Genomic DNA, 15,147 nt, shown 5'->3' on the forward strand with positions numbered 1-15,147 from the left:
ATTTGAAGTAGAGAATGGTCTATTAATACCTTGTGCTGAGACTTGCATGCTGAACAAAAAATTGTTACGCTAAGGAACCTGCAGATGGCTGACTCGCTCACTATGGTATATCGGTTTGACCAACGAGTCCGAACATATTTCACATTTCTCGTATAAGCAGCAGGCTTAAACTATCTTTTGTGATCTGTCAGTGTTTGAGGTCCTTTGCAGCGACTTCGTACTAGCAGTTTCTTCAGCCTTCACACTGCTTTCCATACATTTAGTGGACGCTACATGCATATCATATCTGTTGGTATATGCAAGCTAGTCTCGCAGCCCATTCTCCACTTCAGATCCTCACCATAATTTGTATGTGAGTTTCATACCACCAATTAAGAGTAGATCGTGAGAGCATTTACTGATACCACCTTGTTTATGTGATTTTTCTCTTGGATGCTAATAGATTAAGTATAGCTACTACTGTACAGCCATTTTTGCCATGAGATAGTTCTTAACGTTCTAATACCGTATAGCGCGAAATTTTCGAGGCACTTATATTTCGTGGATTGGCCTCTAAAAGCCATTTCGTTGCACAATGTTCGCGGAATGACTGCTTACCGGAAGCCACGCCTTTAGATCCTGCACGTTATAGCAGGTAAAGAACGATTTTCGTGGACTTAATTTTCGTGTGGATTGCTAACCCACGAAATCCACGAAAATTAAGCCCCTCGAAAATTTCGCGCTATACGGTAATACAAAAACAAATCGAAACTATGAATAATCGAAATACTGTATAAGTAACATTTAAGGCCATTATACCTATAAGGCTTACAAACACATACATGCCGCCGGCCAAGACATACAAACTAGAGCACTAAAGTGCAAACCCTCGGCTGGTGACATGATTATAAAGAAACCAGAAGACTGATATAATGCAGTGCATATATTATAGTGATGTTGTTATCATCATCATGCACTGGCATGACTTGCACAGCAACTCAGGAGCAATAAAACTAAACCAGACTGGAGGCATACTGAAACATTTGAGAACAGGTAGTAGTACTATAGATAGCGATGTCAGACCGATTTTCATTTTTGCTATTTCTAACTCCTATGTATTACTATCTCTTTTGAACACTCTAGGCAAACCAGAAAAACTTTACTGCACTGGATTTGGTCAAGCAAATGCAGAGATACAGCGTTTTGAAGAACACTAGTCAGGGAAAAATTCGTACAAAAATTTACCGCATTTTAATGTACTTGGGCGGGACTTATGAAATTTGTTGTTAATACCGGAAATGATCTTAAAGTTAGCATATCTGCTGAACCGCTTGGTCTATTCTCTTTTAAAAAAGTATAAAATGGACACTCAGGACTCAGGAGTTAACATTGTAACCATTTGATATCTATTATGAAGTAATGTTTCTGTAATGTATATCTTTATGATGTCCCTATAATAGTATGATGTCTCCTGCTTCAGAGAGTTCTTTTGGATTTAAAGTAACCATGCTATCTTTTCAGTATATTGTATCATGTTTCAGAACTCTCATCAATGTCCACCTTATGCTTGTATCTGTTTCTTGATCTTTATAAGCAACTTTTCTGTCAATTTCATTTGGTCTAAATAATTCGTTTTTAGTGTGATGTAGATTTAAGGCTATACAACTATAAATCTATGATACAACTCTGTTGACAGCTTCTAATTAATACAGTAGATTACTCTTGTCTTTTTTGTGTGCAAATTAAATCAGTTCTTGCAATTTAATAGTTTTGGTAGATTACATTGTTGTCCCTGGAATTCTCTCCAATCTTTCTTGTTTCTTTTCAACAGAGGCTTTCAGATTGCTTCAATAATTACTTTCAGTAACTTCTAAGAACTTCTAAGAAATAAATACAGCTATTGGTACACTTGGCTTGAATTTCTATTCTCAGCTCCACCCATCTATCCATGCAATATGTGATTCCGCAAGAAATAAAAGCTTATTGTAGCAACTTTTTGCATAATCTGGAGAGATTTAGAGATGAAAGACATGCTCACTTGTGTTTTTGTTCATTTTCATGTTTGGTTGCCAAAATGATGATCACCTTTGAGAAAAAATCACACACAAAACAAGCATCAAATGCTAAAATCATAAAAAACTGTTATAAAAATCAAATTCTACGCTATTTTTTACCCCTGGGAACAGCTGTTGTTTGCTAGACTCTTCCAGGGCTTGCGGAAAGCCCTTCTTGTTCACTCACTTTCTGGTCCCATTTTTTACCATTGAATTACTGTACGAAAATACGCCCACGCACTACTTCCGGTCTGACATCTCTACTATAGATATATGCACTGTGGATTAGGATCACAGCAAAGAAGCCTGGAGTCTCAGAGAAGTACGGCTCCAGGTCCTGCATGGATCCCAGTCAGCTAAAGCAAGCTTTCTACTTTAGTGACCCTGTTCCATTGTTCCTGGTATATACAGCTTTCTACTTTAGTAACCCTGTTCCATTGTTTCTGGACCTGGTACAGGATCACTTCAGTTATAAGTAACGCATGTGCAAGTTCTGTTCAAGCTACATTTTGCTCGCTTTTATTAGACAACGAAGCTTTAACACCGAAAGCTGCCACTATTAGAAGTACTGACTTGTTGTGTGGAGGCTACCCATGCTGTAAACGCAGTGCTAGAGCATCCAGGTAAGCAGACCCAGTCACAAGCTTCTTAGCTTTTGCTCGTTTTTATTTGACAACGAAGGTTTAACATGAAATTCTGCCACTATTAAAATTAATAACTTGTTGTATGAAGGCTATCCATGCTGTAAACGCAGTGCTGTGGCATCCAGGTGAGTAGATTCACCTGTCACAAACAAACAAACAAACCAAACTAGAGCACTAAAGTGCAAACCCTCGGCTGGTGACATGATTAAAAAGAAACCAGAAATATAATGCAGTGCATATAGTGATGTTGTTATCATGTAGGACTTGCACAGCAACTCAGGAGCAATAAAACTAAACCAGACTGGAGGCATGCTGAAACATTTGAGAACAGGTAGTGGTACTATAGATCTAGCACTGTAGATTAGGATCACAGTAAAGAAGCCTGGAGTCTCAGAGAAGTATGGCTCCAGGTTCTGCATGGAGTAGGATCCCAGCCAGCAGCAGGAGCTACTATCTATGCTATAATTCAAGCTTCTACTTTAGTGACCCTGTTCCATTGTTCCTGGTATATACAGCTTTCTACTTTAGTGACCCTGTTCCATTGTTCTTGGTACAAGATCACTTCAGTTATAAGTAACGCATGTGCAAGTTCTGTTCAAGCTACATTTTGCTCGCTTTTATTAGACAAAGGAGCTTTAACACCGAAAGCTGCCACTATCAAAAGTACTAACTTGTTGTGTGGAGGCTACTTATACTGTAAACGCAGTGCTAGAACATCCAGGTAAGCAGACCTAGTCACAAGCTTATTCAAGCTTCTTAGCTTTTGCTCGACAAAGAAGCTTTAACATCAAAATCTTCCACTATTTAAATCAAGATATTGTTCTGTGAAGGCTATCTATGCTGTAAACGCAGTGCTGTGGCATCCAGGTGAGTAGATATACCTGTGACAAACAAACAAACAAACTAGAGCACTAAAGTGCAAACCCTCGGCTGGTGACATGATTAAAAAGAAACCAGAAATATAATGCAGTGCATATAGTGATGTTGTTATCATGTAGGACTTGCACAGCAACTCAGGAGCAATAAAACTAAACCAGACTGGAGGCATGCTGAAACATTTGAGAACAGGTAGTGGTACTATAGCACTGTGGATTAGGATCACAGTAAAGAAGCCTGGAGTCTCAGAGAAGTATGGCTCCAGGTTCTGCATGGAGTAGGATCCCAGCCAGCAGCAGGAGCTACTATCTATGCTATAATTCAAGCTTTTACTTTAGTGACCCTGTTCCATTGTTCCTGGTATATACAGCTTTCTACTTTAGTAACCCTGTTCCATCGTTCTTGGTACAGGATCACTTCAGTTATAAGTAACGCATGTGCAAGTTCTGTTCAAGCTACATTTTGCTCGCTTTTATTAGACAAAGGAGCTTTAACACCGAAAGCTGCCACTATCAAAAGTACTAACTTGTTGTGTGGAGGCTACTTATGCTGTAAACGCAGTGCTAGAACATCCAGGTAAGCAGACCTAGTCACAAGCTTATTCAAGCTTCTTAGCTTTTGCTCGACAAAGAAGCTTTAACATAAAAATCTTCCACTATTTAAATCAAGATATTGTTCTGTGAAGGCTATCTATGCTGTAAACGCAGCGCTGTGGCATCCAGGTGAGTAGATATACCTGTGACAAACAAACAAACAAACAAACTAGAGCACTAAAGTGCAAACCCTCGGCTGGTGACATGACAAACCAGAAATATAATGCAGTGCATATAGTGATGTTGTTATCATGTAGGACTTGCACAGCAACTCAGGAGCAATAAAACTAAACCAGACTGGAGGCATGCTGAAACATTTGAGAACAGGTAGTGGTACTATAGCACTGTGGATTAGGATCACAGTAAAGAAGCCTGGAGTCTCAGAGAAGTATGGCTCCAGGTTCTGCATGGAGTAGGATCCCAGCCAGCAGCAGGAGCTACTATCTATGCTATAATTCAAGCTTCTACTTTAGTGACCCTGTTCCATTGTTCCTGGTATATACAGCTTTCTACTTTAGTGACCCTGTTCCATCGTTCTTGGTACAGGATCACTTCAGTTATAAGTAACGCATGTGCAAGTTCTGTTCAAGCTACATTTTGCTCGCTTTTATTAGACAACGAAGCTTTAACACCGAAAGCTGCCACTATCAAAAGTACTAACTTGTTGTGTGGAGGCTACTCATGCTGTAAACGCAGTGCTAGAACATCCAGGTAAGCAGACCTAGTCACAAGCTTCTTAGCTTTTGCTCGACAAAGAAGCTTTAACATCAAAATCTGCCACTACTTAAAGCAAGATATTGTTGTGTGAAGGCTATCCATGCTGTAAAGGCAGTACTGTGGTACCAAGGTGAGTAGATATACCTGTGACAAACAAACAGACAAACAAACAAACAAACCAACAGACTACTATACCCGTGGCCGCCCACGCGCCTCGGGTAACTAGAGCACTAAAGTGCAAACCCTCGGCTGGTGACGTGATAATAAAGAAACCAGAAGAGTGATAATGCAGTGCATGTAGCATGTATGACTAGCATGCGCTAGCACAGCAACTCAAGAGCAATAAAACTAAACTAACAACGTACATGCATGAGACATGCACTATGGACTGGGATCACAGCAAAGAAGCCTGGAGTCTTAGACTAAGAGAAGTATGGCTCCTTCCAGGCTGGAGTACGTATAGGATCCAGAGTCAGTCAACAACCAGTCACAATTCTACTTTCTTGACAATAGTTCCTGGTACGGGATCACTTCAGCTGAAAATACATAATCAAGCCTTGACTACGTATTTTCAGCTGAAGTGATCCCGTACCTTGACTTAAGGCCACGTGGCAAGTTTAAGCTTCTTAGCTTTTGCTCGCTTTTACTCGACAAAGAAGCTTTAACATCAAAATCTGCCACTATTTAAACCAAGATATTGTTGTGTGAAGACTACCTATGCTGCAAACGCAGTGCTATGGCATCCAGGTGAGTAGATATACTCGTTACAAACAAACAAACAAACTAGAGCACTAAAGTGCAAACCCTCGGCTGGTGACATGATTATAAAGAAACCAGAAATATAATGCAGTGCATTGCCATAATATAGGGATGTTGTTATCATGTATGACTTGCACAGCAACTCAGGAGCAATAAAACTAAACCAGACTGGAGGCATGCTGAAACATTTGAGAACAGGTAGTGGTATATGCACTGTGGATTAGGATCACAGTAAAGAAGCCTGGAGTCTCAGAGAAGTATGGCTCCAGGTTCTGCATGGAGTAGGATCCCAGTCAGCAGCAGGAGCTATAATTCAAGCTCCTACTTTAGTGACCCTGTTCCATTGTTCCTGGTATATACAGCTTTCTACTTTAGTGACCCTGTTCCATCGTTCTTGGTACAGGATCACTTCAGTTATAAGTAACGCATGTGCAAGTTCTGTTCAAGCTACATTTTGCTCGCTTTTATTAGACAAAGGAGTAGACAAAGGAGCTTTAACACCGAAAGCTGCCACTATCAAAAGTACTAACTTGTTGTGTGGAGGCTACTCATGCTGTAAACGCAGTGCTAGAGCATCCAGGTAAGCAGACCTAGTCACAAGCTTATTCAAGCTTCTTAGCTTTTGCTCGACAAAGAAGCTTTAACAGCAAAATCTGCCACTATTTAAATCAAGATATTGTTGTGTGAAGGCTATCCATGCTGTAAACGCAGTGTTGTGGCATCCAGGTGAGTAGATATACCTGTGACAAACAAACAAACAGACAAAGAAACTAGAGCACTAAAGTGCAAACCCTCGGCTGGTGACATGATTATAAAGAAACCAGAAATATAATGCAGTGCATATAGTGCTAGTGATGTTGTTATCACGTATGACTTGCACAGCAACTAAGAAACAATAAAACTAAACCAGACTGGAGGCATGCTGAGAACAGGTAGTGGTACTATATGCACTGTGGATTAGGATCACAGCAAAGAAGCCTGGAGTCTCAGAGAAGTATGGCTCCAGGTCCTGTGGAGTAGGATCCCAGTCAGCTAGCTAAAAGCAGGAGCTATAATTCAAGCTTTCTGCTTTAGTGACCCTGTTCCATCGTTCTTGGTACAGGATCACTTCAGTTATAAGTAACGCATGTGCAAGTTCTGTTCAAGCTACATTTTGCTCGCTTTTATTAGACAAAGGAGCTTTAACACCGAAAGCTGCCACTATCCAAAGTACTAACTTGTTGTGTGGAGGCTACTCATGCTGTAAACGCAGTGCTAGAGCATCCAGGTAAGCAGACCTAGTCACAAGCTTATTCAAGCTTCTTAGCTTTTGCTCGACAAAGAAGCTTTAACATCAAAATCTGCCACTATTTAAATCAAGATATTGTTGTGTGAAGGCTATCCATGCTGTAAACGCAGTGCTGTGGCATCCAGGTGAGTAGATATACCTGTGACAAACAAACAAACAGACAAACTAGAGCACTAAAGTGCAAACCCTCGGCTGGTGACATGATAATAAAGAAACCAGAAGAGTGATGCAGTGCATGTAGCATGTATGACTAGCACAGCAACTCAAGAGCAATAAAAACTAAACCAGACTGTAGGGATGCTGAAACATTGAGTATGTCACATGAGACATGCACTGTGGACTGAGATCACAGCAAAGAAGCCTGGAGTCTTAGACTAAGAGAAGTATGGCTCCTTCCAGGCTAGAGTATAGGATCCAGAGTCAGTCAACAACAACTAGTCACAATTCTACTTTCTTGGCCCTTATTCATACTTCAGCTGCAAATACCTAGTCAGCAGAGGTAGTAATTCTAGCTTTCTACTTTAGTGACCCTGTTCCATTGTTTCTGGTACAGGATCACGTCAGCTGTAAGTAACCCATGTGGAAAAATCACAATGTAACATAGGGTATCTCGAATAAAGCCGCGTGTAGTTAGCAGCTGCCAACGGGCAAGTTTAGCTTTTGCTCGCTTTTATTCGACAAAGAAACTTTAACATCAAAATCTGCCACTATTTAAATCAAGATATTGTTGTGTGAAGGCTATCTATGCTGCAAACGCAGCGCTATGGCATCCAGGTGAGTAGAAAACCCCATCACAAACAAACAAACAAACAAACAAACCAACAGACTACTATACCCGCTGGCCGCGGCACGGCCTTGGGTAACAAACCAACAGACTACTATACCCGTGGCCGCCCACGCGCGCCTCGGGTAACAAACAGACAGACTACTATAACCCGTGGCCGCCCACGCGCCTCGGGTTAACTAGAGCACTAAAGTGCAAACCCTCGGCTGGTACAGGTGACATGATTAAAAAGAAACCAGAAATATAATGCAGTGCATATAGTGATGTTGTATTCATGTATGACTTGCACAGCAACTCAGGAGCAATAAAACTAAACCAGACTGGAGGCATGCTGAAACATTTGAGAACAGGTAGTGGTACTATAGATATATGCACTATGGATTAGGATCACAGTAAAGAAGCCTGGAGTCTCAGAGAAGTATGGCTCCAGGTTCTGCATGGAGTAGGATCCCAGTCAGCAGCAGGAGCTATATTTCAAGCTTCTACTTTAGTGACCCTGTTCCATTGTTCCTGGTTAATAAGCTGCGGTCCTCCTGAGAGAACGTTAAGGCCTAGGACGTAGTCACACTTATCAAAAGGATAGTGTTAGTTTTGGCTAAAGTGCTGGACCGGAAACCCCCACCTCCACCGGAAATGACCAGGTGGTATAGGTGAAGGTTAGGGGAATCCCCCCAAACCGGCCCACAAAGGAAGGCACAGCCTGCCCCCCAAACTATGCCACCTCAGCCCAACCTGTACGCTCCCTGGGATGCATGGACTCTCCACATCATACACATCATGATAATTATTGACAGTGACTGTGACCTTATGCACACAATAAACGTGAATAATTTGCTAACTGACTTCTAGGTGTCCTTATGTAGTCCAAATAGGCCACACTCCGCCATCTTCCCAGCGTTTTGATAGCCGAATCCTCAAAACCTTTAGCCGCTGCTGTGGTAACCGCTCCAATGCGGAAGCTATGGCCGTTGTACTTGGACTCATCTACTCCTGCTGCCGACAGAGCAGCCCGGATGGCTTCTACAAACCGTAACCGGGTCAGCATACGACCATCCTTAAACTTGAACAGGGAGCCTTCTGCCCGACCCCGAAGCCGCAGATATGACAGTATTGCCTGCACTGGGCACAAATCAGAGTCCGTTTTACCCAGAAATAAATCAACGCCTCGTCGAAAAGGGTCTGTTTTGGATTGCTTGATGGTGACCCGGACCACCGTGGGTAGCTTAGGGTTGTCAATCGCTATGTCGCTGACGATCAAGTGACACGACGGGTCAAATTTATCGTCGCTGGGTACAGACATTTCCCCGATACGAAGAAAACCAAAGAAGGCCAGGCAACAAGCCGCCCAGAGCATAACCGTATCGTGGCCACCAGGGGAAGAGTCCCACACTGCCTTCATTTTCCTCAGTAGGAGGGGGGACATGGGCAGTCTTTCTCTTTTTCCCTGACACTTAGCAGCTTCGCATCTCTTAATACCGCGTAGGGTATATTCCAATCGAAGAAGCACAGATGCAAAAGGGTCTGGTTGGCTCTCCGCAATGTGCAGGAATCTGACCCCGGCAAGGTATACTTTGATAGTCTTGTGAGTGAGTCCTTCCTCGGCCAGGTAGGTCGCAAAGAGGCAACACGAGCGCTCCGAGGCAGGAACTGCTTGGACTCCACTCTCTCTGCAGAATCTCAGATAGCGCCGCTGGCCCGAACTATAGGTCCTCTGTGTGGAATCAGCTAGTCCTTTTGAGAAATACTTTTGAGAAGCTCTGTCCAACTTAGCGACGTCCAGTCGGGGCGTCTGGTGACCAGGACCTCCAACATCTCTGGCGGGATGACATCTGCTTGACGCCTGGCCGATGGGACCTGTGCCAGGAAGGAAGTATGATTATCTCTCGAAAGGGCATCGGCTGCCCCGTTGCACACCCCTGGTATATGCACACTCCACAGTTTAATGTCAAATGCGGCCACGAAGAAAAAGAGACACCTCAACAAATGCATAGCCAAATCGTCCTTGCAGGTGCCTGATCGAATTATGGCCACCACTGCCGCATTATCACATCTGCAACGTACGCTAGACCCGTGCCAGGATCTGCCCCACAACGCAATGCTCACTATGATTGGGAGAAGCTCTTTTACAGTTATATGAACTGTTGCCCATGAAGAGGGCCATTGTAGCTGAAACCAGTGGCCCTCCAAAGAGAAGGATCCACAACCCCAGTTGCCTGATGCGTCCGAGGTTATGGTTGCCTGCCACGCTTGGCTTGGGTGTGGGCCTGTAACTGAGACCCCGTTCCATGATTGTAAGAAGGTAGCCCACCATTGTAGGTCCGATCGGAAACCCACGTTCAACCGAATCCGATGGTGCAGTTCTTTGGCTACCGTGGACAATGAAATCATTCTCCTCAAAAATGATCTTCCCGGTTTTACCACACAACACGCATGTTGCAGCTGACCGATCAGAGAGAGTAACTCTCGCTTGGAACCAGCCTTACGTTCGGACCAACCTCGGATTTCTCTCTGTAAACGCATCAGTTTTTCCGGTGGTAGTCTCACCACCCCCGCTTGGGTGTCAAGTTCAATGCCCAAGAAGGTTAACTGGCATGCAGGGCCTTCTGTTTTGTGCTTGGCGATCGGGACCCCTAAGCGATCACAGGTAGCTAGCGTCCGAGCAAGCGCCAGCTGGCATTCAGGGGTGTTGGGGGCACCAAACAATAAATAGTCGTCCAAATAGTGAATGGCTCGGGTCCCCTGCTGGCCCATAATCCACATTAAAGCATCTGCTACGGCGTTAAAAATCTTGGGAGCCGATCTTAAACTGAACGGCAGGGAAGCGTCGGCATAGAGGTTCCCTTTCCACGACATACCCAACAACAGACGATCGTCGGGGTGAACTGGGATCAGCCTGTATGCACTCTCATAATCCAATTTTGCAAGCAGCGCCCCCTTTCCCAATTCACTAAACCTTTGAACTGCTTCGTCCACCGAGGTATACTTTAAAGAACACAGTTCCCGTTCAATACCATCGTTCACACTCGCACCCGCAGGATGTGACAGATCTAAAATTAGTCTCCACTTTCCCGGTTGGTGGTTTTTTGGGATAACACCGAACCGACTAACCTGCATCTGTGCCCCCACTCGTGGGTCAAGGGGGCCAAGCACCCGACCCATGGAAAGTTCCTTTCCCAGATAACTGTCAATAACCTCACTATTCGTCACCGCTGAGTGCATGTTAGCTTTTACTGAGGTGCAGACACAGTCCTCATATCGGAAGCCAATCCTAAAACCTTCCCGCAGGCCGCTCTCAATGTAGGTGGCATACCACTTGTCCGGGTGTTGACTCATACTCGTCCTCCATTCCCTGACCACTAAGGGGGTAGTTACTTTCGCAAACTCTGGTGGTAGCTCTCTGCTACCCTCTTTGGGTCTCCTTCCTTCCAACACTCGCAACTCATTACGATAGGGATAGAGGCCCTCAGTCATTGCCACCATTCCTATACACATTAACATAATTATATCAAGGGTGTTGGGGCTAGCCCTTTTTGTCAGGCCCGGGTATAATTATTTTGATTACGCTAACGCCTAGTGACGACCCTTACCTACTTATTTCCAACTTAAGTAACAAAATCATCACATATGCAACGTATGGGTCCTCATTTGACCATACAACAAGGGAATAATATTCATACACCGTAGTAACACTAATAAGTCTGGTTGTGAATTCACGGCTTAAGTGTCAGCAGTCTGGTTATAATACTCAAAACAACAATCGGACGACTCGTCCGCGCACCAGCTAGCGGATGGCCAGAGGTTTTCCAGGATCCTCTCTTTTCCTCTCGTCACTCCCTCGAGAGCGGCAAGACCATCTCTTGTGAGGTCCCGCACACCGTGAGCATACATGCTCGAAGGAGCAGTTCTCCGCCTCGCATCGGCCGTCATTCCACGCAAAACAGGCTCCCCTCCTTCGCTTCTTACGAGGCAGTTCAAACCCCTGGGGACGGTATTCCTCTCTCGAAGGGGCCGGGTTGCTCACTCTTATCGCTCTGCTTGGTTGCAGGGCGCATTCTTCTAAGCCGTGATCCGACGCCGTGCAGATTGAGCAAAATTTTCCCCTTCCTCTTTGTGCTAGAAAGGTTGTCGAATACAGTGACTGGTTGATCTTAGAGAAGTCGACTGCCTCAAACGACGTCATCTGCTGGCGGAACAGTGAGTCGTATGCTACGAACCCACGTCCCCCACACCGCTGAGCCTCTCCCACCAGGATAGCCAGATAGGCCCACAACTCCTTGGCTTTGTTCGGGTGCTGACTTGCCACCACCGCCGCATAAAGGCTAAATGCCTGCACCCAACTAAGTATGTCCGGGACCTCCCTCCTGCTCGCTCTCTGCTCGTACGGTGCGGGGATCCCGTCGCTCTCTTGCTTCCTCCTCCGGAGGACCTCCATATTGTCCTTAAGGAGCTCGCTCATATCCACGAACTCGCCCTTGATTATTCGCTTGACCAGCCTGACCGGGACCACAGGCAACGCTTCCCCGAGGACGAATGGGGATGGTTCCTGGGGTTTGGCCGTCCCGAGCTCTGTTGGGGGGTTGACTACTCGTCGTTCTCCGTCTCCACGCTCTCCATGCTCTCCATCTCCACCGCCTCCTATAAGGGGCAGGTTCAAGTCGCTCACGTCTTCCGTTCCTGTGCCAGGGGTGGGAGGGGTAGGTGCTAAGTTTGCCACAATATTGTGTGCATAAACCCGGGTCATAGCTCAAGGACTCTAGACTCTAGACCTTTAATACTCACTGACTCAAATACCTGGAGCACTCTGCTCGTACCACGTTGGGGGGTACTCTAGCCCCTCTAGCTCACTGTGTGGGCCCTCATGCCCGCACGTTCTCTCTTCTCACTCTCACTCTCTTCTCACTCTCACTCTTCTCACTCTCATCCAACCGCTCACGGTGGCTCTCATTTCTCATTTCTCATTTCTCATTCTGCTGTGTTACCTAGGCTTATTACCCAAGTAAAATTGCTAATCTGGGTGGTACTCACCCGGAGGGTCTTGGACTCTGCTTGTCCTTGAGGATTCCCCTGCTTTTTCAGCAAACGCTCTAAAGGCGGGGATGTCGTGCAGCAGTTCCCTCAGCGCTGTCTTGACGACTTCTTTGTCGATCACTACTGGTGGTTGGGGAGTTTCGTCAGTCATAGCTACTATGATATCGACAGCAGTTCGAGCCTGAAGACACGGTAGAATACACGAGGTAGGAATATGATCTGCGCATGTGCAAACCGGTGCGGTCCTCCTTATTAACCCGGTCTAACTATCATTAAACCACACTATATACAGCTTTCTACTTTAGTGACCCTGTTCCATCGTTTTCTTGGTACAGGATCACTTCAGTTATAAGTAACGCATGTGCAAGTTCTGTTCAAGCTACATTTTGCTCGCTTTTATTAGACAAAGGAGCTTTAACACCGAAAGCTGTCACTATCAAAAGTACTAACTTGTTGTGTGGAGGCTACTCATGCTGTAAACGCAGTGCTAGAGCATCCAGGTAAGCAGACCTAGTCACAAGCTTATTCAAGCTTCTTAGCTTTTGCTCGACAAAGAAGCTTTAACAGCAAAATCTGCCACTATTTAAATCAAGATATTGTTGTGTGAAGGCTATCCATGCTGTAAACGCAGTGATGTGGCATCCAGGTGAGTAGATATACCTGTGACAAACAAACAAACAAACAAACAAACAGACCAACATACTACTATACCCGTGGCCGCCCACGCGCGCCTCGGGTAACAAACAAACAGACCAACATACTACTATACCCGTGGCCGCCCACGCGCACCTCGGGTAACAAACCAACAGACTACTATACCCGCTGGCCGCGGCACGGCCTCGGGTAATTAAATGTCTTTAAGTAACAACAGTCCATTTAGTCAATCCAATCAGTTAGTACACGTTTCGCAAGGTAGGAGCAAGGCCGTTTTAGTCACAGGTCTCATGTAAATGCCGTTCGTGGTTCGTAGCTTCACAACCCTAACAAGACCATCTTGGCCTTCATGGGTTTCGATGATTCGAGCCATAGGCCATTGGGAAGGCATGCATAACGTTGTCTTCTCTTCTCAACACGACAATATCTCCAACTTGTAGATTCTTGACAGGTCGACGCCATTTAGAGTACTTCCTGATGCTATAGTGAGGTATTCGGAATGCCATCTTTTCCAAAAGTGGCAGACTAATGCTTCACAGAGGTGCCAACGACGCAATGTGGAGATGGATTGAAGAGGAAAATCACGGTCAGGAATGGCCTCGATCGGACGGCCAATCAAAAAATGTCCAGGGGTTAGCACCTCGATCCCTTCATCGTTGTAGTGGGGAATGGTTCCGAGTGGACGACTGTTCATGCAGGCCTCTATTTGAGAGAGAACAGTTGTAAGCTCTTCAAAGTTTAACTTTGAGTTTCCGACAATTCGATGAAGATGGGTTTTGAGGCTCTTAACTGCGGATTCCCATAGCCCTCCAAAATGTGAAAGCAGCTTTAACTCGACACTCAGGAAGTTTAATATTCACTCAAGATCTACTGATGTCTACTGTCTGGGAGGCCTTCTTGAACTGTCTCTTTGATAAACAGAGCTAGAAGAGCAACACTGCTTCAGCATAATTATTCTAGTCTCTGAAAGCTGCCATTGTGGTCACATTGTCATACGTATATATAACGTATTCTTCCTTTTTGTAACTTTGTCCGTTTTTTTTACAATTTGTATGTTGTTAATTATTTCGCACATGCGCATACAAAGTATACCAGGCCGCCTTTCTCTTCGCGGCCTGGAATCGAGGCTATAGTTCGATATGATATCGTTGGTGTTTTTTCGTTCATACAATCTTTGAGAATGCGTTTTGCTCCGACGAAGTTTGTTCCGTGGTCACTCCATAACAATGCAGTCCTCAGGCAGGCTAGGAATGCTTCTGAAGTCAGATCTGACACTGCTTCGATGTGCACGGCTAGAGACACAAATATACAGATGTATGCCTTTACAATGACCGGTTTGCGAATGGAACCTCGTTTCAAGTAAACTGGTCCGGCATAGTCAAGACCCACATTGTTGAAAACAGCATCAGGGGTTACGCGTTCTTTGGGGAGTTGTCCCATCATCTGGGGACGTGGTTTGGCTGATCTTCTCCTGCAGATAACGCAGCTACGTGTGATTGATCAAATCGTCTTGCCCACCAACAATGTGGTATCGACGAGAAAGATATCCAGATATTAGTAGATGACCACCATGAAGTAGTCGGTTGTGTTCTGAGCGTATGAGGAGTTTTACCAGGGGATGGTTAGAGGGTAGTATCATCAGATGACGATTGTCATATGAGATGTTTGCTACGTCCACTCACTCGGAGTACCTCTTTTTTGTCCAGAAATGGACTCAGTGATAAAAGGCGACTCGTTTGTCGAATATTTGAGCCCTTCTTGAGAGAAAATA

The 15,147-nt window shown here is 44.8% G+C and overlaps 2 protein-coding genes across 5 annotated transcripts in view; both read right to left on the bottom strand.

Annotated features, from left to right (window-relative positions):
- LOC135335357 (nardilysin-like) overlaps positions 1 to 15,147 on the bottom strand; it is an 81,420-nt gene that overhangs the window by 45,512 nt on the left and 20,761 nt on the right.
- Positions 8,213 to 13,552, bottom strand: LOC135334437 (uncharacterized). 4 transcript variants are annotated; one of them, XM_064529587.1, is made up of 2 exons: positions 12,486 to 13,552; positions 8,213 to 12,368 (listed from the first exon to the last, which is right to left on the bottom strand). In XM_064529587.1, exon 2 carries the CDS (start codon positions 11,190 to 11,192, stop codon positions 9,420 to 9,422), a length of 1,773 nt encoding a protein of 590 aa, XP_064385657.1. In that variant the 5' UTR covers positions 11,193 to 12,368; positions 12,486 to 13,552; the 3' UTR covers positions 8,213 to 9,419. The 4 variants fall into 4 exon arrangements, with proteins under 4 accessions (XP_064385657.1, XP_064385658.1, XP_064385656.1 ...); XM_064529588.1 differs by having other exon boundaries at positions 12,474 to 13,552; XM_064529586.1 differs by having other exon boundaries at positions 12,720 to 13,549.

Source organism: Halichondria panicea, chromosome 4 (genome assembly GCF_963675165.1).
Source record: "Halichondria panicea chromosome 4, odHalPani1.1, whole genome shotgun sequence".
Lineage (NCBI taxonomy): Eukaryota > Metazoa > Porifera > Demospongiae > Suberitida > Halichondriidae > Halichondria > Halichondria panicea.